This window comes from Heterocephalus glaber, unplaced genomic scaffold (genome assembly GCF_053883595.1).
Source record: "Heterocephalus glaber isolate CG9 unplaced genomic scaffold, H.glaber_assembly_v1.0 deba00001760, whole genome shotgun sequence".
NCBI lineage: Eukaryota > Metazoa > Chordata > Mammalia > Rodentia > Bathyergidae > Heterocephalus > Heterocephalus glaber.
This window is the reverse complement of record NW_028258457.1, coordinates 8,472,515-8,495,215: the sequence shown is the minus strand read 5'-3', so window position 1 is coordinate 8,495,215 and position 22,701 is coordinate 8,472,515. Positions and strand designations below refer to the sequence as shown.

Below are 22,701 nucleotides of genomic sequence, written 5' to 3'. Positions count from 1 at the left end.
GGAGGGGGATAAAGGAGGGATCCTGCTTGCAGTAGAATGTTGAGTGACAACTGGCACATGAGGAAGGAATGCTGGAATTGGGAAATCACCACATAGCTACTGTCAAAGTACAGACTGAAGGAAGAATCAGGAGTGGATTTTAATCCTGAAGGAAAGATTATTATTGGGGACTTAGGAGTCCCAGAGACAGCTTATTAGTTAGAAGGTAAAAAATGGTAACTGTATGTTAGAAAAATAGAACTCCATCATTACCAGGTGACCAAAATTATCAGTGAGAAAATGGATATTGTATGCTCCTAGATGTCACACTTTTGAGGACACAGCCACCAGTGTAGTATTTGAACCAAGAATATGTAACTTGAATCTAATCATGAGGAAGCCCAAATTGAGGAACATTCTATTAAAAAAGGGGAGGGAAGAGAAAGATGGTTGTACTTTTAAAACATGTTAATCCTATGTAAGACAAAAGTGGCCACAAAAATGATCCAGAGTTGTTGAGACCTAAGTTGGGGAAAACAAGCAAATGACAAAGTAAGAAAGTAAATAGTTAACAACAGTTAATATGGGTAAAAAGTATATGAATGTTCTTTGTACTACTTTCATTCCTGCAAAATTTCTCTAAACTTGAAATTATTTCCATATGAAAGTTGAAAAAATTAAAAAGGACCTATTGGCTTGCCACTCTCATGTTTTGTCTAATAAGGTTATGTAATTTAAACAAAACCACACAATTTAAAAAAAAAAAAAAAAAGTGAAAGAAACAGTGGTTCCGCCACCTGCCTTGCAACCGGGAGGATCTGAGTTCGATCCCCGGTACCAAAAAAAAAAAAAAAGTAATTGATGGCCGGGGATTTAGCTCAGTGGTGCCACCACCTGCCTCTCAAGCACAAGGTCCTGAGTTCAATCCTCTGTACAAGAAAAAAGATCATTGTAAAAAAAAAAAAAGTAACTGGTGTATATCCACACAAAAACCTGCATGTGGGTATTGATTGCGGCTTTACCCATACTTGCCAAAATTTAGAAGTAACCAGGGTGTCCTTCAGGTGGGGGATAAGCTGTGGTATATCCAGGCGGCGCAGTATTACTCAGTACTAAAAAGAAATTAAGCCTAGAGTGGTGGCGCCCACCTGTCATCCCAGCTACTCAGGAGGCTGAGGCAGAAGCATTGCAAGTTTGAGCCCAGCCTGGGCAATTTAGAGAAGCTGTCTGAAAATAAAATTTAAGAAGGGCTGGGTACATTTTAGTAGTAGAGCCCTTGCCTAGCGTATGTGAGGGCCTGGGTTCCATCCTAGTCCCAGAAACCAGAAGGAGAAAGGAGAGGAGAGAGAGAGAGAGGAAAAAATAACTACTAGAAATGAGCTCTCAAGCTGCAGAAATAAATGAAAAAAACCCATTCATTTGGTAAGGTTAAAGATGCCAATATGAAACTCTTGCAAGAAGAGGGAGCTGAGAAACAGCAGGAGCAATAGGCACAGGCCCACTTCAGAGCGTACTTTCTGGACTAGATCCACCCTCTGAATTAAACTTTAACCTGGGACCAGGATATCCAGGTCCCAAACAACTGAGCAGGTCACTCGGTTTACCAGAGCCTCTGTGCATTGCCTGGTCTTCAGCAGCCCTTGGCTGGACCCCAGCCCCCCTCCACCAGATTTGGGTGCCCTGACGGCTCCTCCAAGGGCCATATAGGGTCAGAAACTCCACCATGTATTTCCATCATCTCAGCACTCAGGAGGCTGAGGCAGGAGAATCGCTGTGAATAGCCTGGGCTACATCATGAGTTTAAGGCTACTGTTGACTATGTAGTGAGACTCTGTTTCAAAAAAACCAAATACCAAGACAAAAGAAAACCCCAAACTGAATAACAATAACATCCAGTGTTTATTAAGCACCAGTGCAGGTCTCTCTGCTAAGCAATTTACACATACCACCTCACAGACACTGTACATCAGTCCTATGGGAGAGCAAGCTGGACCATCCCAGAGCTGAGTGAGGCCCAGAGAAGTGAAGACACTGGTCTGAGGTCACACAGCAAGGAAAAGTGAACATGGCAGTCAAATCTATGAGGCATGCAGCCCTCTGAAGGCTTTGTACATTTAACAGGTAATAACGGACACCATCTGTGTACCAGGCACTGGCACAGGAGGAGGTGCTAGTTTCTCCTTTTGTATTTTGGTGCTGGGGATGGAATCCAGGGCCTTCACACCGAGGTACATCTTCAGACCTTTAAAAATAATTTATCTTTTTTTTTTTTTTTGCTACCAGGGATTGAATTCTGGAACTTGGCACTTGTGAGGCAGGCAGTGGCACCACTGAGCTAAATCCCCAGCCCTATCTTTTTATATTTGAGACAGGTTTTTGCTGTGTATTCCAGGCTGGTCCGAATTCATAGCTATCATCCTGCCTCAGCCTCCTGAGTGCGGGGATTACAGGTGTGCTCCAGCATTCCCAGAGTTTTTTTTTTTAAATCTTGAAAGAGGGTCTTGCTAAATTGCCCAGTCTGGTCTCAAATTTGAAACCCTCCTGCCTCAGACTCTCAGAGTGCTGGGATTCCAGACATGCACCAACAAACTGAGCAAGAAGTTTAATAGTGACCTCCTCCTTGGTGCAGCTGGTGTCTGCAGAGTGGACCTGAGCTGCTGGCCACAAGGAAGACAGCCGCCAGCAGTGGAAGAGCAGTTTATACGTAGCCAGTGGAGATCACGGGTCTCATATGTTGGTCACCAGAAGGGCTGATCAGGCCCTGTCCTGGGTCTCTCAGTCGTGGAAGTACAGCCCCTGAACAGCGGCAGGGTGTGCAGAGCAGGGCCGAGCCAGGCCAGCCTCTTGCTCTGGGGTCCTCATGGGTGGGTACAAGAGGCTTTCTGCAGGGACCCCCATAAGCCGCCCCAAGCATGGCGCCCTTGGGCTCAGCACACACTGAACAACGAGGGGGCCTGGCCTTGGTATTTCTCTTGCTCCGACTTGAGGATGGGGACAAGGTTCTGGAAGGTGGGACGGAACGAGGCCTCGGCCTCCCAGCAGTTCTTCATGAGGAGGTAGATCTGGAGGAGCAGAAGCAGGCCATGACTGCCGCTTTCTGGGAACTCAAAGACGATCCCAGGGGTGGAGAAGGGTGGGGCACCTCACCTCCCGGGGACATCTGTCTGGCCACGGCAGCCTCTCCCCTCGCGCCAGCAACTCTGTGAGCCTCAGCACAGTCATCTGGCCCTGGGTGATGCCTATGAGCTCCATGAATTTCTACGGTACAATCCAGATGAGCTTTTTTCCAGAGGCAGCAAAAACCAGTCGGAGGCCAAGAGCTTAGAACTCCAAGGTTAGATGTCCTAATCCCCCCTCAACACTTCTCAGTGGTGACTGTGGATTTCTGACCAAGCCTCTCTGGGCCTCAGTTATCTCATTCCTGAAATGGGATGCTAACACTAACATCTACCATCTGGGGTTACTGCAGTTACAAAAATTAATATTTCTAGAGTAAGCCTCAATCACGTGCTTGCTGTTGATAATAAGTGACTCAGGAAGTTGGTTTTACCTGTCTGCAAACTAAAGAATTTTTTTGGCACTGGGGATGGAACTTGGGACCTTGTGCTTGCGAGGCAGGCAGCGGAACCACTGAGCTAAATCCCCTGGCCCAAAATGAATTGTTTTGAGACAAGGTCTTGCTGTGTAATCCAGGCTGGCCTTGAACTATGTACCACAGGCCAACCTCAAACTTGCAGGAATCCTCCTGCCTCAGCCTCCCGAGTGCTGCAATTATAGGCATCCACCACTATGCCCAGTTTGTCATTAATTTTTTTTTTTTTTTTTTGGTACCGGGGATTGAACTCAGGGCTTTCCGCTTGCAAAGCAGGCGCTGGAACCACTGAGCTAAATCCCCCGCAATTAATTTTTTGAAATGAGGTTTCACTATGTTGCTGATAGATCTTGAACACCTAGACTCAAGCAGTCTTGCCTCAGCATTGGGAGTAGCTGGAGTATAGGCCCATTCCTTCATGGAAGGCTCAGAATGTTTTTCTTTAAAGGCAACTTGCCTAGCTCCTCCCCCAACCCAGCCTGGCCAATCACTGAGGCCCATGGCTAAACAGTGATTGGCTCTAAGGTGGATAAATAAGCCAAGCTTGGCCAATCAGAGGTTTATAGAGGGGATAAAAGACCCTTCTTAGTCCCCTCGCCATTTCAACAGCGTTTCTATTACAGTTAAGGCCCTATTGCAAGCTGGAATGGTGGCACATGCTTGTCACTCCAGTATTTTGGGAGGCCGAGGCAGAAGGACTACAAGGCTGAGCCTGTCTGGGCAATTTACTTAGTGAGAACTGTCTCAAAAACAAAAAATTAGGGGCCGAGCATTTAGCTCAGTGGTTCTGCCGCCTGCCTCGAAAGCGCAAGGCCCGGAGTTCGAGCCCCAGTACCAAAAAACAAACAAAATACTGGAGATGTAGCTTAGTGTTCAGACCTTGGGTTTCAATCTCCAGTACCTCTTTGCCCCTTCCCCCAGAAAAGTCCCCTACCCTGCAAGTGTCCCATTTTCCACATCTGGACTGGGAGACCCTGGTGGGTGAAGCGATCGGGAGGGTGGAGGGCTGGGTTTTGAACGCGTGACTTTCTAACTCCCCTAGCGAACTCTGGGGTAGGAGTGTGGGCGTGGTTCTCACCGAGGGGGGGCTCTGGCTGGAGTCACAGTGCGTCAGCAGCTCATAGAGTGTGACCCCGAAGGACCAGACGTCCGACGCGTAGTAAAACTTACACTCCTGGAGGCACTCGGGGGCGTACCTGGGGAAAGGGGGCGCTCAGGTCTGGAGGCTGGATTCGGGGTTAGGGGGTTAGGCCAGGCTGGACCCTCACCTGGGACTGAAGGGCCCCTCTAGTCCCATCCGTGATCCCAGCCTTAAGGACACTGCCTAGGGGTGAAGATCTTGTCCCAGCTGAGCTGGTCCCGCCTCGCCTCGTGCCTCTAGGCCCCACCCTCAGACTGATCCCAGCTCACATCTCTGGGCCGGAGTAAGCATATACCCTGACACTCAGCAACCCTCTTCTTCACCTTGCCTTTTCCAAGTGACACTGGAACATCCCCACCCCTCAGACCGCGCTCTGTCCGGTCACCAGAACACGGGACTGTCCCCGTCCTCGCGCACGCGGTAGTACTCGTGGCCTTCAGGCACGGCCTTGGCAAGGCCAAAATCCCCGATCTTCACCAGCCTGTCGTTGTCCAGCAGCACGTTGCGCGCCGCCAGGTCTCTGTGGATGTAGTGCTGCCCATGCAGGTAGGCCATGCCCTGAGGGCGGGGCGGGGAGGGGGGGCAGTGGTGGGGTGACCAGGTGTCTGGGAGACAGTCAGGTGAAACCTGCAGACCCGGCCACCTGAAAAAGCAGGACGGCTGGCTGGGGATTTAGCTCAGAGGTTCCGCCGCCTGCCTCGAAGCTCAAGGTCCTGAGTTCGATCCCCAGTACAAACAAAAAAAAAAAGAAAAAGAAAAGCAGGACGGCTGGTGGCCACAAGCAACAGAGGAAGGAACAAAATAGCAGAAGTGGGTCCCACAGAAGGGTGCTGGGGGTAGAGCGGGAGAATCGGGAAGGGCTGGGTGTGGCTGTGAGTTGGGGCGGGGCCTGGGGTGGAGCCAGGTGAACCCAAGGCAGAGAGCGGAGAGCAATGGGTCCGAGAACCGAGAACTGGCAGACTGGGCAAAGGAAGCAGGAGCACCTGGATGGCAGGTACAGTGCGGGGAGCAGGGGCGGGGCCAGCCCACCTCGCAGATCTGCTGGGCGAACAGCAGCAGCTGGGCAAGGCCGACGCTGTGCCGGGGCAGGTAGTCCCGGAGGCTGCCCAGCGGCACGTACTCCATGACGAGCTGCACCGACTTCTCTCCTGTCGTGGAAAGGGCCCAAGGGGACAGAGGGAGAAGCCTAAGGGGACCCACCCCAGCCCTTCGGGGCTCTTTGTCTGGTAGAGAAGGGAAAATCTGCGCACAGTAGGCCCAGTCCCTAGCTGAGATGTCTCATCCTGATCCCTGTCCCTGTAGGAGAGAAGTGCCTCGAAGTCCACCTTGGCGCAAGCAGACAGCACAGGCCCTTCAAAGCTAAGAAGAAGGCTCCCTGGCCACACACTCTCAAATGGGGCGCGCGCAGTTTGAATGATTCTAATTGGCTATCCTGATGGCTCCCCCCACAAGTCACACCACACCTGACCAATCACTGTGGCCCATGGCCAAACAGTGTTTGGTTACAAAGTCATCTTGCTCCACTGCCTAGCCCCACCCTGAGCCACCCACCTTGGTCCTCACAGCAGCCCTTGTACTTGACAATGTGCTCGTGGTACAGAGTGCGAAGGATGTCGATCTCCCGCCTCCAGCCCGAGCTGAGCTGGGGCCCGCCGCCCGCCTTGAGGGATTTCACTGCCACCATCTCGCCAGTGCCATCGTTGTTTGGGTCGTAGCAGTACAGGCTGACCTTGCCAAAGTGACCCTGGCCCAAGAGTGCGTGAGGGTCAACCCCACCCCTGTGTTCCCAGGCCACGCACCAGGCGGATCGGTTTGGGAAGATTTAAGCCCCACCTACTCCGTGCTCAAAGGTGGAGACCTCCGACCCCTTACAATTTTCCAGGGACTCCCCCCACAGCTGAAGTCCTCCCACCTGTGTCTCCCGGAACTACCTCAGGCAGTACTTTCCTTAATCCTCAAGCTCCTCCCCTTTCCAGCTGCCCCTCCTCCCAGTTCTGCAGGCCTCTCTCAGGCTCTCCAACCCCATCTCCAGATCTCCAGGCCCCACCAGCCCCACAGGCTCTGTCCTCACCTCTCCCAAATCTCGGATCTTTCTCAAATAGCGCTTATGAAAAACGGTGGGGTCTGACGCAGGTGAGTCGGGGTTCAGAGCTGAGACATCTACTAGACCTGGAGGAGCCAGCAGACCCGCACTTGGGGAATCACAAAATGGAGACTACTCCCCAGCCAGCTAAGAAACAGCTGGAAAATTTCACTTCGTGTCCAAAACACACAGCCTGCAGCATCAATACTGACTCTCAGGACTTCGGCTGCGGCTGTTCCAGAGCCTTGGCCCAACACATAGGAGACCCTGGGCCTTGTCCCCAGCAGGGTAGGGGATGGGGATGGCTGGCTGGGCAGTCTGAGACTGGGCCGAGTGCCAGCATCACATCCAGAGAGGACAGGAAGCACCAGGACAGTTTGGCCCAAAAGGTTGTGCCTTGCCCCAGATTCCTCTCCCGTAAGCCAGTGAGAAACCAGCATACGCCCTGAGCCCCATTGCAGGAACCTTGGGGACAAGGAGCCCAAGCGCCTGCTGTGGCAGGGACCCTCTCCCCACCTCCCCAGGCTCCCGGCAACAGGTGGGGCTCACTGTGGGGCTGCAGCCGAGTGAGGTCGCGCAGGATGGTGCGGAAGGATGGCCGCTGGGCCTGCTCGTAGCTCAGGCACTGGCTGGTGATTGAGGCCAGCTCTGGGCACAAAGGCTTGGGCAGCTGATGCTGCTTCTGGTAGAAGCGCTCTTTCTAGGGGGCAGGGAGCAGCTGGAATCAGCACCTCACCCTGCTCCCCTTACAGCAGCGGGATGGCCTGGTGAGGTGCCTGCACTCTTATTCCCATTTCCCAGAGGAAGAAACAGGCTCAGAGCCAGGACTCAGCCAGGAGTCCAGCTCACTCTGTGCAGCAGCAGCACCTCAAGGTCATCTTTCCTAATAGCACAAACACCTCAGTGCCTTTGCACAGGCTGTGCTCACTGCCTATCTACCCTTCCTAGCCTGGCTCACCCATCTAATTCTGCACTTCAATAAAACCTCTTCTGGGGACTGGATGCACAACTATAATCCCAGCACTCACTCGGGAGGCTGACACAGGAGGATCGCCGAGAGCTCAAGGCCAGCTGAAGCTACATAGTGAGTACAAGGCCAGCCTGAACGACACAGTGAGACCATCTCAAAAACACAATAAAAAACACTCCTCTGAGCAGCCTTGTCCAGCCATTCACTGGGCCACAGACACCCCTCCCCTTCTCTGTCCTTGTCATTGTTGGGCTTCCTGAAGAGATTAGGGTTAGATGATCCCCAAATGATGGAGGCCCAGGGACCCTGGACCTGGCCGTACCTCGGAGGGGGTGTGGCCCTGCAGGGGCACCTCGCCATTGAAGCAGATCTCCAGCAGGGTGGCACCGAAGCCCCACTTGTCTGTGGTTGTGCTCAGGCTGCTGGCCCCAGCAAGCAGGGACTCGGGCGCAGTCCAGGGGATGCGTTCCACCCGCTCTGGGGGCCAGGTCACAATCACCAAGGGGGAATGGAGGAGGGAAGCTCAGCCCTTTGCCTAGCCCTGATCGGAGAGCTACTCACCCTCCCTGGAGAGGGCGGCCAGCCCCACGCCTGGGTCGCTGAGCTTGATGAATGGGCTGGTGCCATCTGCCAGCCCCAGCCGGGCCAGGAGGATGTTCCGGCCACACACATTCCCGTGCACCAGGTTCTTGTCCTCCTGGGGTAGGATGGGAGGGGCTGGTGAGGAGGGGCATAGACTCCACCTCCAACCCCCACCCCCGAGGCCCCAATCCCGGTCATTATTGAGATGCCAGTGCACTGTCGTTGTGACCAGGTAGCACAGGGGCTGGGTGGGCCTTTCTTGTTCTCCCAGAGCCTTGCTGGTGGCCAAGGCCCTTGGCCAGGCACAAAAGGCCAGAGGAGCCCACTGCTGCTCTCAAATGCACATCAGGGCCACTGCTGCCCCAGGGCCTTAGCACTTGCGGCTCCTTCTACCTGAAATGTTTTCCCCAAATGTCTCCTGGTGCCTGCCCTCCCCTCCTTCAGGAAGCTTTAGTGAGGCTCCCCTGATCCACATATTAAAATTTCACCTCTTTTTTGGGGGGTCTTTTTGTTTTTTTGAGACAAGGTCTCACTGTGCAGGCTGCCCTTGAACTCACTATGTAGCCCAGGCTGGCCTGGAACTTTGCAGTGATCCTCCTGCCTCAGCCTCCTGAGTGCCAGGATTACAGGCATGTGCCACCAGAGATGACTTAAAGCCTATAGGAGGATGTGCCAAGGTTCTAGGCAAACTAGACACCAGTTTACAGAAGGGACCTGTGCACCCTTGAATTTGGTGGCCTCTGGGTCCTGGACCAAACCCCTGTGGCACCATGTACAGTTCCTTGTCTCTCCCAATTGAAATCCATTCCCTGAGCACAGGGATTTGACAGTTTTGGTCCCTGGTATGTTCCCAGGGTCTGCGCCATCCCTGGGTGAGTTTGGGGGCTGAGGGTGTCCAGTAGCCATCAACCCCCCAACACCCGGGCCATCCTGACTCACGTACCAGGTAGCTGAGGGCACTGGCCAGCTGCTGGGCCACCACCAGCTTCCAGGCCAGGGGCACACAGCCCCGCTCCCGCCGCAGCCACACGTCCAGGGGCCCATGCTCCACGAACTCCGTCACCATGACGTCTGCAAAGACCCAGAGCTCCAGGGCCGCCTCCCCCACCAGGTAGCCCCACCCAGCACTTGGGGCCTGGGGCCGTGGACAGCCACAGCAGAGGGCCCAGGCAGGCTTCAGGAGTGAGCCTGAGGACAAGGGAGATGCAGAATGCAGCACAGCAGAGGCAAAGGTGTTGGGGACACTGGCTGCAGGAGGGGGTGTGGAGGAGTTGACGCACGGTGACAGAGGGGAACCCAGGAAGTGGGGTGGGTATGGTGGAGAGCAGATGTGAGGTGCGATAAGCCTCTGGACCAGAGCAAGGGAGAGGACTGTGGTGGCAGAGTGGGTGTGGCCATTCTCCTGGGGGACAGCAAGGCCACAGGACACATATCTGGGGCCATGGCATGGGGGATGGGTCGCCCTTATGTGCACTATTTTTTTTCTTTTTTTGCAATACTGAGGATTGAACCCAGGGCCTTTGCACTGAGCTGTATCCCCAGCCCTTTTTTATTTTAATTTTTTAATTTTAATTTTGAGACAGAATCTACTAAGTCACTAATTTACCCAGGCTTGAACTTATGATCCTGCCTCAGCCTCCCACAGTGCTGGACTGCAGGCCTGCGCCACCATGCCTGGCACATGGGGCCTTGAGGAGCATGCAGAGGAGGGACAGGGGTGGCATGTGGCTCAGAAGCAGAGGTGTGGGAGGATCGGAGGACACTGGGTTGAGGTCTGCTGGGGCCACGGCACTGATGGTCGGACTGTCGGTGGGGGCAGGGTGTAGGAAGAGCTGGTGGGAGACTAGGACAGACACAACTGGGAATCGGGGGCAGACTGAGGTCAGGGTGCAGGTGAGGGTCCAAGGGGAAGGTGGGGCAAGAAGTGGGGGCTTGGCATCTATTGGGAGGACAGGGTGAAGGTCTGTACAGCCTGGAGCCAGATGGTGGGCACACCTGTAATCCCTGCAGTCTGGGAGGCAGAGGCAGGAAGACCACAAGTTTGAGCCCAGCTTGGGCAACTTAGCAACTTAGCCAGACCCTGTCTCAAAATAAAAATAAAAAGGCTGAAGATGTAGCTCTGTGCAAAGGCCCTGGGTTCAATCCCCAGTACCAAAAAAAAAAAGGTACAAAGGTACAGCCCAGGATCAGGAGAGAGAGCGAGGGAGGGTTGAGGAGCAGTCGGTGACTGGATTTAAGCCTGTTGTCAGGGGTCTGGGTGCAGCCCAGGGAGCGGGTGAAGTCCAGGGTGGCAGGCACTCACTCTCGGAGCCGCGCACGCATACGCCATGCAGGAAGGCCAGGTGTGCATGGGACACCTGGCTCATGAGGCTGGCTGTCTCGTAGAAGGCCTGTGGGGACAGTAGCTCAGCCGGCTGCGCCCCTCCCCTTGCCCCCTCCCCCCACCACACCCCTGAGGGTCCCCTAGACACACACCAGCGTGATGTCGTGGTGACCTGGGTCCAGCACCTTCAGCACCACACGCAGCTCCTGCCCACAGCCCCCACTGGGCTCCACAGGGCCCATGCTGTCCTCTTTGTCCTCCTCGGGCGTCCCCACTCGCAGCAGACCCTCATACACGTTGGTCCTTGTGCCCTGGCCCAAGTGTGACAGCTGCAGGCAATGGCACAGAACTCCCCTGTGAGTGACACCAGGTGTGGTGGCGCACATAATCCCAGCACTCAGGAAGCTGAGGCAGGAGGATCCCTGCAGGTTCAAGGCCAGCCTGGGCTACATAAGGAGACCATGTCTCAAAAAGCCAAATAAAAAAAAGAATATGACTGTGATGCCAGCTGAGCCCCAACCACCATGTCCCCAGGAGTCCTAAGCTCTGTGCCCCCACCCTGTCCCCTGCCGACACCTGCCCACCTGGGTGATGTCATCCTGCTGTACCCTGTGGAAGCTGAGCTGGCTGAGGTTGAGCTGCCGGGTGCTGGCCCGAGGCCCCCGAATGATGATGAGGTTGGAGATCTCTGGGGACAGAAACCGAAACCAAGTGGCTGAGCCGGCTGCCATGCGGGACAAGGATGCCATCCCCACACCAGCACCATCACTCCTCATACCTCCTGGCTGGGGCAGGCAGCACTGGCGCAGGGAGAAGCAGTCGTCCCCAGCCCGCAGAGAGCAGCCCTGCAGGGCCATCCGCAGGTCCCGCACGCTGGCGAAGGAGCGGCCCCAGCCCTCCAGCACAAAGCCCCCGGCTTGCCGCTCAATGGGGAACTTGCGGAGGCGCACACTCTGCACACCACTGCCGCCAGGGGTCTGGGTGGGCAGAAGGGGCAGTGAGCTGGGTCAGGGCAGGAAGTGAGCCCGGCCCCAACCCACAAACCCAGCCTCAGGCGCACCGGGTCACGCTGGCCCACCGTGAGGATGAGGCGCTCAAGGTGGCTGGTGCTCCAGTGGATGAGGTAGACGCCCTCTTCCAGCTGCAGCTTGGCCCGCACAAACGGCTCCCTGGGAGTTGACCGGGGTACCCTCAGGCCACCTGGGACCACTGTCAGACCCATACCTGGCAAGGGTGACCCAAGACTGCCCAGTGGCACACAAAACAGCTGGGAAAAGTCACACCCGGGGACATCAGATGCAGCCACCAACACGGTGACACACACCAGAAGGAAATAGCCACCCATGCTGGATGGGCGCAACCTGGCCACAGGCACACGCAGGGTGACACATGGCCACTTCATCACACACCCAAAGGACAGTGCTCACAGACATATCCAAAGGACCCACAGAGCAACACAGACATCATGTTTGTCAGTTTTTCGTTGTCAGATGAACCCAGGGCCTCTGCACAGAGCAATGTCCCCAGCCCTTTTTGCATTTTTTGAGATAGGGTTCCACTAAGTCACTAAGTTGCCCAGACTGGGCTTGAACTTGCGATCTTCCTGCCTCAGCCTCCCAGAGTGCTGGGATAATAAGAGTGTGGCCCCACACCAGGCCAGGCCCATGTATTGCAGGCTTGGTGCACAGCTTGGTGCTGTTGGAAGGTGATGAAAACTTTGAGACGTGGAGCCTTTGAGAGGTTTTTAGGCCACTGAGGTACAGCCTTGGAGGGGACTGTGGATCCCAGGTTCTTCAAGGGGTGAAGTTTTGCTTGGCCACACCCACAGGCCCAAAGGCACAGGACCACTGACTGCAGACCAAAATCTCCAAAACTGTGAGCTGGGAGTGGTGGTTCACACCTGTCATCCTAGTACTCAGGAGGCTGAGGCAGGAGGATCACTGAGTTTGAGGCCAACCTAAGCTACACAGTGAATTCAATCACAGCCTGGATTTTACCCATCTGCCTCTAGGAACTGACACAGACCCTGTCTCAAAACACAAACAAACAAACAAACAAAAAGCTCCAAAGATACAAACAAAAAAAGCACACGTACACAGAGAAGACACACAGAGGGCTTCAGTCTTGGTCCCTTTGGTGCCCATGGCAGGGGCTGCATATCCCCTGCCCTCCCGCCTTGGCCGCTCACAGCAGGGGTCCGTGGATGCCGTCCTGGATGCTCAGGACCAGCCTCGGAGGAGCCACCTCATGGCACAGGTAGTGGCTGGAGTCGGTAGTCAGGCGGAAGTAGCCGTCCACCAGCGCCGCAAAGGACAGGGCAGCAGCCGGGGAGGACAGGCTCAGCTCCTACAGGCAGGGGTTGTCAGCTGGGTGTCACAGGCCAGGGTTCCCCAGCCCGGCCCAGCCCTTGGCCATACCAGGCACTTATTGTCCTGCCGGTGGATGCTGATGCGACATTCCTTCAGGACCACATGGGTGATGTCCTGGAAGTCACAGAAGTAGGTCCAAGAGGGCTCCTGTGGCTTGTCCACTGGCTGCTTGCCTGCCTCCTCATGGGCACTGGCCTTTTTCCCAGGCAGCCTGGCTTTCGGATTCCAGCTGTCACTGCCATTGGCACTGGAACTCTAAAAAGCCAGCAGGGCAGGCAGGGGACAGAGAGAGACAAGGACTGTGTAGTCCCCTCTGCTTTCCACAGGGCACAGACAGGAGTCAGAGAGGCGTGGTGGTGCATGCTTAGAATCCTATCACTCTGGGAGGCTGAAGTAGGAAGATCACATGTTCAAGCCCAGCCTGGGCAACTTAATGATTTAACGAGACCCTGTCTCAATAGAAAATTTTTTAAAAGGCTGGGATGTAGCTCAGTGGAAAAGCCTTGGGTTTAATCCCCAGTATTATAAATGAATGAATCAATCAGTGAATGAATGAATGAATGAATGGATACAGATGCCAGAAGCTAGAGCTTGGGGAGGCAGAGAGGAGACTCTGAGCCCAACCACTTCCAACTGCCACATCCCCAGAGCTGCAGATCGCAGAAATCAGGTATACAGAGACACACTCTTAAGAAATGAACCCAGGAGAACCCACACCAGAGGGAGATGGTTAAAAGTCTCACCACACCCTTCAGGACTCCAGGCCAAGGACCCCCAGAAGAGGCGCCCTGCTCACCTCTGGCTGTACCGGGCGCCACTGGATGCCCCTGGTACCCGTGACCAGCACCTCATGGGTGGGGGGTCCAGGGGCCGACATGGGGTCAGCTTCTGGGGGCTGCCCACTGTCCCGGATATAGCAGGGCTCCCTGTCGGCCTGGAATAGGAGCTCCAGGTGATGCACAGGGATGCATTCGGCACCAAAGCGGGGTGCCAGATGCTCCAGGGTGGCAAGGTACTTGACCATGACAACCTGCTGGGACAGGTGGTTTGGCTGGAAGGCATGCAGGAAGCGTCGGAAGACACTCCGAAGGCGCAGCCGGGTCAGCATATTGTACTGGCGGATCTGCTGCCGGAAGGAGCGCGGGATGCAGCGCGTGAAGCTGGCGGGGGACACAGGGTACCAGTCAAGGGTCTCAATGGGGCCAGCCTAGGTGATATCTCCAATGGCTTGACCTCTCTCTGCCTCAGCTGCCTCATTTAGCAAATATGTATACTGTCATGAAGGAGGGAAACAAAGATATAGAGCTGACAAGGTGGTGCACACCTGGAATCCTAGCAACTCAGGAGGCTGAGGCAGGAAGATCCCAAATTCCAGCCCATCATGGGCAACTTAGTGAGATGCTATCTCACAATAAAATACAAAAGGAAAAATAAAATTAATAAAATTCAAAAGGGCTGAAGCCCAGGATAGTGGCACACACCTGTAATCCCTGCACTCCTTGGGAGGCTAAGGCAAGAGGATCACAAATTGAAGGCCAGCCTGGAAAACTTAGTGACTTAGCAATAGCTTGTTGCAAAATTAAAAATTAAAAAAGCACATGGGTTGTAGCTCTGTGCAAAGACCATGGGTGCCATCCCTAGTCCAACAAAATATATAATTTTTTTTTTTTTTGTCTTTTGAGACGGGGTCTCGCTTTGTAGTGCAGGCTGGCCTTGAACTCAAGGCAATCCTCCTGCTTCACCCTTCTAAGTGCTGGAATTACAGGTGTGTGCCACCACATCTGGCCTAATTTTATTTTACTTTATTTATTTTTGTTACCAGGGATCAAACTCAGGACCTTGCGCTTTCGAGGCAGGTACAGTGCCACTGAGCTAAATCCCTGGCTGGCCTAATTTTACCTTTTTTTTTTTTTTTTGCCTAATTTTACTTTAAAAAAAGTATTTATTAGAGCCAGGCATGGTGGTGCACATATGTAATCCCAGCCACTGGGGGCTGAGGCAGGAGGATTGATATGACCTTGAAGCCAGCCTGAACTGCATAAAGACCCATTCTAAAACAAAAACAAAAACAAAATAATGTTAGAAATAAAAAGGCCCATAATGGCCAGGGATTTAGCTCAGTAGTTCTGCAGCCCGCCTCGCAGGTGCGAGATCCCCAGTTCGATTACCGGTACCAAAAAAAAAAAAAAGTATTGGGCTGGGAATTTGGCTCAGTGGTTTCACTGTCTGCTGTGCAAGCGCAAGGACCTGAGTTTGATGCCCAGTACCAAAAAAACAAAACAAACAAACAAAAGGCCCATGGTTTTGCCGCCTGCTGTGCAAGTGCAAAGACCCGAGTTCGATCCCCGGTACCAAAAAATAAAAAAATTTAAAAAATTTAAAAAACCAAAAGGTCTTGGGCCAGGGATTTAGCTCAGTGGTTCCGCTGCCTGCCTCACAAGCACAAGGTCCCAAGTTCGATCCCCGGTACCAAATAAATAAATAAATAAAATAAAAAGGCCTTGGGTGTAGCTCTGTGGTACAGCTCTTGCCTGGCAGGGATGGATCCCTCATGCCACAAATAAACACATAAACAAAATTTTAAAATACAGTTGTTGACTTCTTACACTGATACTGTTCATGCACCTTTCTTAATTTTTCCACACTGCATGTATCACCATCTCAAATGATGTACACTGCACTTTGTGTGTTTATGGTACTGGGATTAAACACAGGGTCTTCACAATGAGATACAACCTTAGCCCTTTTTTTAGATTTTATTTTGAGAGTATGTCTCACCTAGTTGCCCAGGCTGGGCTCAACCTTGCAATCCTTCTGCCTCAGCCTCCTAGAGTGCTGTGATTACTGTTATAGATCACCATGTTCAGCACATTTCACTGTTAGGTTTCACTTGTTGCCTATTTCATGAAATGGGAGTTCCCCAACAGCGGGGTTTTTTTTTGTCTGATGTATTCATTTTTGCTTCAACAACACCTTGAACAGGGGCTAGGGATTTAGCTCAGTGGCAGCACACCTGCCTCGCAAGCACAATGTCCTGAGTTCAATCCCTGAAACCAAGAAAAAACACAACACCTCGACTTGAACAAGTGTTAGTACACAGTAGGTACTCAGTAAGTGCCTGCTGAATAAAAGAATGATAGCAAGGCAATATACAAGGCAGTGTCCCCATTCCATTCCCAGGCACCTGATCTCCTTGGCCACCTCCTCCAGGGGGACACTGCGGCAGAGAGCGAGGTGGCAGAGGTGCAGAAAGGCCATGCCTAGACTCTCATTCTTAAAGTGGTGGATCTCCTCCTCACTTGACAGCTCCCGCAGCGACACCACATCATTCACAAACTCATACTTGCCCTAGGGTTGAAACAATCAGGCACAAAGAGAAATGTGACAATGCTTTCACTTGCTGGCCAGAGAACTGTAGTTCCCTATTTTCAGGCACTTTGGGGACAGAGAGACCACTGTCTTCTGAAAAGGCCCAAAAAACAGCACACATATCTGCTGTGCTTGTGGCAGACATCATTAATCATTCCCTGAACTCATTCAACCAGTTAAACCAAAAGATCCCAGATGACACGAGTTGAAGGTATTAGCTACATTGAACTGGTGAGGAAACTGGGGGCTCCTCAACTGTCCCTGAGTCTACTCAGAAAGAGTCCTACGTCCCCAGCTCAGCTCATACCTGCTCAAAGAGGTACTCAAAAGAGGCTGGATCTAAGACTTGTACCCCTTGTTCTGCTTGTTCTGAGGATGCCTCAGCCCCTGGGAGTCCACAGCGGTACACAGGTGGCTCCTGCGGATTCATGCCATGCCAGTTCCGGAAGTAAAACCTGCAGGACACGAAGAGACATGGGAGGGACTTAGCACAGGCTCAGTGCAACTCCAGCAGAAAAGGGGACACTGGAACTGGGGTGTGGCTCAGTGATTGAGCATTCAGCTAGCATCTATGAGGACTTAGGTTCCATCCCCAGGTCTGGAAAAATAATAAATTAAAAGGTGAAGCCAAGTGTGGTGGCACACAGCTATAATCCCAGCCCTCAGGAGCCTGAAGCAGGAGGATCCCTGGAAGTTCAAGGCCAGCTTGGTATACATAGCAAGTTTAAGGCCAGCCTGACCTATAGCAAGACCCTGTCTCAAAAGAAAATAATAATGAAAGGAGAAAAGAGGCAACCCTTCCAAGGGGCCTTCTCTCACCTCATGCGGAAATACAGCGTCTGTCTTGTGTCTGCAGAAACTTCCAGAATGTGGTTTGGGGGCAGCCACACTTGGGCCTCAGCATCAAAGAGAGCAAAGAGATTAAAGCAGGCTGGTGTGATGCCTGGAATTGGGGAGCAAGAAAGTCAGAAACCACATTATCTACTGGCATCAGCCCTACAGACACCCAGACCACTGGTTCCCTTCACACACCCTTCCTGGGCTTCCTCCCCTGCCTACAGTTTGTTCCATATTGCACATAGGCAGAGGATGATGAAGTACAGAAGGGTGGGTGCCATAACAGTTGAACTACATTTCCCAGCATCCCTTGCAGTGACTGAGGACAATAGGATGTGGGCCAATAGAATGGGCACATTTCTGAGCCTGGAAATCAGCCTCCTGCCATCTTCCCCTGCCCCAGGGAAGATGACTACACCTTGTGCCAAGTGGCAAAACTATACAATGGAGGACCAGGGATTTAGCTCAGTGGTGCTACACCTGCCTGGCAACCACAAGGTCCTGAGTTTGATCCCTGATACCAAAAAACCAACCAACCAAACAAAAAAACTATACAATGGAGGTGAACCATCCAAACTGCAGTGATTTTAGTTAAACTTGACTGTTTTAAGCCAAGAAGATCTAAGGGGTGCTTATTACAGCAGCAAAACATATCCTGAAACTCACAGAATTCTAGAAACTGCTAACAATTTTTCTGTTAAATATGTAAAAGTCACTATTACTACTCTTTTTACACTCTCCATCTCTTTAGGATCCATCCACTTTTCCTATAGTTTGGATTTTAAATCTCTCTCTTTTTTTTTGGTACCGGGGATCAAACTCAGGTCTTTGCGCTTGCATAGCAGGCAGCGAAACCACTGAGCTAAATCCCTGGCCCTTATAGTTTGGATTTTTAAAAAGTAGTGAATATTTTGTAATACATAATGGTTACATGATTTTGGGGGGACTGGTATATGGAGAGAGCATATCTTGATCACATATTTTAGATCTAAAATGTCTCTCAATAGCATGTGTGTTGAAGGCTTGAATTGCCTAGGCTAGCCTTGAACTTACAATCCTCCTTTCTTAGCCTTCCTAGTAGCTGAGATTACAGGTATGCACCACCATGCTTGACTTCAGATGAAAATCTTAAATAATGTACATTAATTATTTTTTAGACGCTTCCTATAGGATGATCCATTAACTTTGGCTAAAGTCCCTTTTCCTGGCTGCATGGTATTCCAGCATTAATGTATACTTCAATTTACTGTTACACTCTCTTGTTAAGGGATTTTGTGATGGTCTCCCATTTTTCCCTGCAAGAAATGAGCCACGAATATGGGTGTGATGGCACATACCTGTAATCCCAGCACTCTGAGAGGCTGAGGTAGGGTGATCACAAGTTTGAAACTCACCGAGGCAACTTAGCAAGTTAGTGGTACTCTGTCTCATAAAAAATAAAAAAGGGCTAGGGCTGTAGCTGAGTATGAAGGCCCTGGGTCCAATACCCCGTACTGGAAAAAAAAATAGAAAAGAAGAAAAAAGAAGAAGGCGGCGGAATGTGTGAACATTCTCTCACATGCCTCCTGGAAGCTGTGAACAGTGTCCGAAGGGAGGATATCCAGGAGCAGCACTCTGTGGCTTTGGGGAGAGGCTGTTTCCATGGTTCTGATGTTGCTAAATTATTCTCTCAAGTTACCGCATCTAAGTGTATTGCCTTTCTGAGAGAAGAGGACTCCACTCCCTTGGGAGACAGCATTTCAAAGCACTGGTCAGACAGCTTTGCTCTCTGGCTTAACCCCCCATGGCTCCCTTCTACCCCCTCAGAAACTCCGAGCCTTCACCAATGAGTAACCATGACCTGGCTTCTCCTTGCTATACTCTGGTTTCAATTCTTACTTCTGCTTCTAAATTTTCAAAATGGATACTGCAGTCACCCTGAAGACCTTGTGCTTCCTCAAACAAAACATGTCAAGCTCTCCAGGGCTCTGAATTGTGCTCTCTTTTGCGCTGGGCGGGTGTCCCATCACCCGAGCTGTGGTTTGTGAGTGAAGCCCCTCCTGTCCCCATGACTGGAAAAAGGCCACCCCCAGCTGCATCCTGGCCCACACTCACCGATTCTGTGTGCGACCCGGATGCAGATCTCCTCAGCCGTCAGCGAGACCTCACCGAAGGTGACCCAGGGCTGCCCACCACTGGAGCCAGCCCAGTGCAGAAGGACCTGCAGGCCTCCCGTGGTGGCCAAGGGCTGCACTTCATCCCTGGCAGGCTGGCTGCCCTTCTCAGAGCCTCCTCGATGACACAGGGGCATCCTGCAGAAGGACAGCCGTGAGCGCCTCGGCCTTGCCCCCAGGGAAGTCTCGGGATTCCTGGCTGTACCACCTTAGGCATATGATTCTTTCCTTGAACTTCAGTTTCCACATTTGTTTGATAGCACTGGGCTACCCCCCAGCCTGATATACTAATTCTCACCAAGTGTGGTGGCACATGCCTGTAATCCCAGCACTCTGGAAGGGTGAGACAGGAGGATCCCAAATCTGAGCCCAGCCTGTGTAACTCAGTAACTTAGCAAGACCCTTTCCAGCTGGTCATAGTGTGCACATCTGTCATCCCAGCACTTGGGAGGCTAAGGCAGGAAGATAGTCACAAATTTGAGGCCAGCCTGGGCTACATAGAGTTCAAGGCCAGTGTGGACTACATAGCAAGACCTTGACTCAAAAAAATAAAAAGGTCTGGGGATGTAGTTCAGTGCCAAGGGCCTCGTTTCAATCCCCAATACCACAGATCAATCAATTAATAAGAAAAGAAAAGAAATCCACCCTGAACCACCCTCCCCAAAAGAGCCATGCAGGCAGGTGGGGACAAACAGACCTGGGGGTCCGTCCTGGAGCTTCCTGTGTCAACTCACACAGTTCACTTAGCCACTTTCAGCGTCAGTTTCTCCATTTGGAAAATGCAGGTAAGGGGAATGTTGCCATCAGAAGCTGATAGTGAGGAGGTTTCCACAAGGTTCTGCATCTTACCCTTTCTGCACAGACCTTGAAACAGGCGAGAAAAATCACAAACATGACCCCAAGGAAAAAGTCATCTTTGGAGGAGCTGGGGTGTGCCTGTGGTCAGTCCCCGTCTGGCTCGTGCAAGGCCCCAAGTTTGATCTCCAGCACTGCACAATGAATAAACAAAGTGATTAGGACTGTCTCCAGCATCAAAATCTCTTAACTCTTTTAGCCCACTATTCCTGTCCTCCACATCTGTACCAGGACAGGCCCATCCCTACTGATTCTCCAGAGCCCAGGAAGTTTGTGTCCCAGCTCAGTCCCCCAGTCCAGGGCCCAGGTCTCCAGGGTCCTCATGCAGGGGCAGTCATCGACTGAACGGATGTTACTAAGACAAAAGCAACAGAAAGGGCAGGATGTGGGGAGCCCACACTGTCCGATTCCTCCTCGGGCTGGTCCTCAAAGGGAAGATTCAGTGAAATGAGACAGAAGGGCAGCTGTGGGGGTGCACCCCTGTCATCCCAGCACTCAGGAAGCTGAGGCAGGAGGATCACCGCAAGTTCAAGGCCAGCCTAAACTGCATAGTGAGACCGTCTCAAAAGACAAAGAAAACAAAGAAGGTAGAGATGGTGCTTAGCCCACTGTCTGGCACAGCATAAGCGTCAAGAAACGCTTGCTATTCATTATCCACTCATGTTTGGGATGACATCCTCTGGTTGGGGCTTCTGGGAATCCCACTTCCTCCTTCCTCATCTCCACTGGACTTAGGCCCAGCTTTGAAGATGGAATCGAGGTGAGGGCTGCACCTCCTTCACTCCCCAAAACCTACCTCGGCACTAATTGCGCTGTGCATCCGCCGGACATCCGTCCAGCCCAGAGGCAGCGCCTGCTCCCGTCCACCCCGTGCCAACCACATCCAGCCCCCCACCCTCCTTCTTCATGACCCGCCGGGCGCATCCCCTTTTTTTCATAACTTCCTGGGCTCGCCCTTTCGCTGTTCCCCTTCAAACTCACCCTTCCCAGCAGACACAGGCTCGAACCCGCGAACCCGCCCCACAGCCTCGGGGAGCCGCTGCCAGCTCGCCGCGGAAACTACACTTCTCCCTGGCCGCCTAAAGTGCGCATGCCCGCTGGCTGCAGTCCTGTCCCAGCCGGACGTAACCATTGGGTGTCTAACGGAAAGGAGCCTCTCCGATTGGCCCTAAGCCTCACTCGTGACCTAGCCACTATTGGTTAGGTTGGAACCCGGATATACTACCTTGTGTGTGATTGGCTACTGCGGGGTGGGCGGAGACACGGTAGAGGGCGCCGCGCAGAAGCAGGCGGAAGAGTTTAGTCGGTAGGTAGTGCAGTGGAGCTCGAGCTAGGTTAGGCGATCAAATTTTGGGGCGCAGGTTCCTGGACTCGCCTTGGGGTTCAAGGCTGCAGCCAGCCGCCATCCAACCTTCCAACCCCCAGTCATGTGACTCCCATTACGTCCTTTCCCACTTCTTTTCTCTTATCTGCCTCGCCAGCCCACCACTTCGCTGGCTGGTCCCCCTCTTTCCGGGAGGTATTTGTGGTCCATCTGCTCCCCTCCCCTTCTTGATCACCTGCAGCCCAGTCCTCTGACGCCCTCTAGCGGACAGGGCAGCACTTTGGCAATTCCACCCGATCTTAGCTGTAAGCTTTCTTTCACAGGCCTTTGCCATTTTCCAAGAAGGCTTTTTACATGCACTGTCTCTGTGGGTTCTGCAATCAGCCGTCTGTGCGGGGCTCTACTCAGCTCCATTACTCAGGTGAAGAAACTGAGGCACAGACAAGTAATTAAAAACTCTCTGCTTCATCAAACTTCAGTTAAATGTCGGTCCTCGGAGCCCTCTTCCCAAATAGACCTCGATTTTCCCCCTTGGTCCTGTTTTTGGCCTGCCCAGCACCGTCGTAGCCAAGAATCCTAAATCATCACCGTCCCTTGCTGTATGACCCAGTCCTTCAACCCTCACCTCTGATGTGCAAATCCCAGGCTTGCTCTTAGCAAGAATCCCTTGGTGCTTGCCTGTATACTCAATTATTCAGGAGGCTGAGGCAGGAGGATCTCCACAAATTTGAGGGTAGCCTGGACTACATAGGGAAACCCTGTCTCAAACAAACAAGGGCCAGGATTTAGCTCAGTGGCTCCACGTCTGTCTCGCAAGCACAAGGTCCTGAGTTCAATCTCCACTACCAAAAAAACCCAAACAAATAAGTTCAAAGTGAGCCTGCCAAAGCTAAATATGACCCTATCAAAAATCAAAAGAGGGGTGGCCGGGGATTTAGCTCAGTGGTTCTGGCACCTGCCTCGCAAGTACAAGGTCCTGAGTTCGATCCCCAGTACCAAAACAAAAACAAAAAACAAAAAAAGAGCTGTAGATGTAGTTCAGTAACAGAGTACTTGCCTGGTTTAAATTCCCAGCAACAAAAATTTAAAAACATTTTTAAAATGTTTTGAAATGATAAACCAAT

At 52.4% G+C, this 22,701-nt stretch overlaps 1 protein-coding gene across 8 annotated transcripts; it reads right to left on the bottom strand.

Moving 5' to 3' along the window:
- Positions 1-1,859: 1,859 nt before the first annotated feature.
- Tyk2 (tyrosine kinase 2) lies at positions 1,860-22,666 on the bottom strand. Of its 8 annotated transcripts, XM_021244896.2 has the most exons (26): positions 21,235-22,654; positions 20,096-20,387; positions 19,340-19,536; positions 17,228-17,351; positions 16,716-16,863; positions 16,224-16,387; positions 14,070-14,199; positions 13,836-13,973; positions 13,088-13,294; positions 12,859-13,016; positions 11,731-11,839; positions 11,449-11,647; positions 11,255-11,358; positions 10,823-10,999; positions 10,650-10,737; positions 9,291-9,418; positions 8,327-8,462; positions 8,088-8,242; positions 7,345-7,495; positions 6,784-6,881; positions 6,264-6,456; positions 5,742-5,860; positions 5,098-5,270; positions 4,650-4,767; positions 3,127-3,237; positions 1,860-3,041 (listed from the first exon to the last, which is right to left on the bottom strand). In XM_021244896.2, exons 3-26 carry the CDS (start codon positions 19,533-19,535, stop codon positions 2,907-2,909), a joined length of 3,459 nt encoding a protein of 1,152 aa, XP_021100555.1. In that variant the 5' UTR covers position 19,536; positions 20,096-20,387; positions 21,235-22,654; the 3' UTR covers positions 1,860-2,906. The 8 variants fall into 8 exon arrangements, 7 of the variants coding, with proteins under 7 accessions (XP_021100555.1, XP_021100554.1, XP_004865547.1 ...); XM_021244895.2 differs by having other exon boundaries at positions 13,836-14,199; positions 16,761-16,863; positions 21,235-22,660; XM_004865490.4 differs by having other exon boundaries at positions 13,836-14,199.
- Between the last annotated feature and the right edge of the window lie 35 nt (positions 22,667-22,701).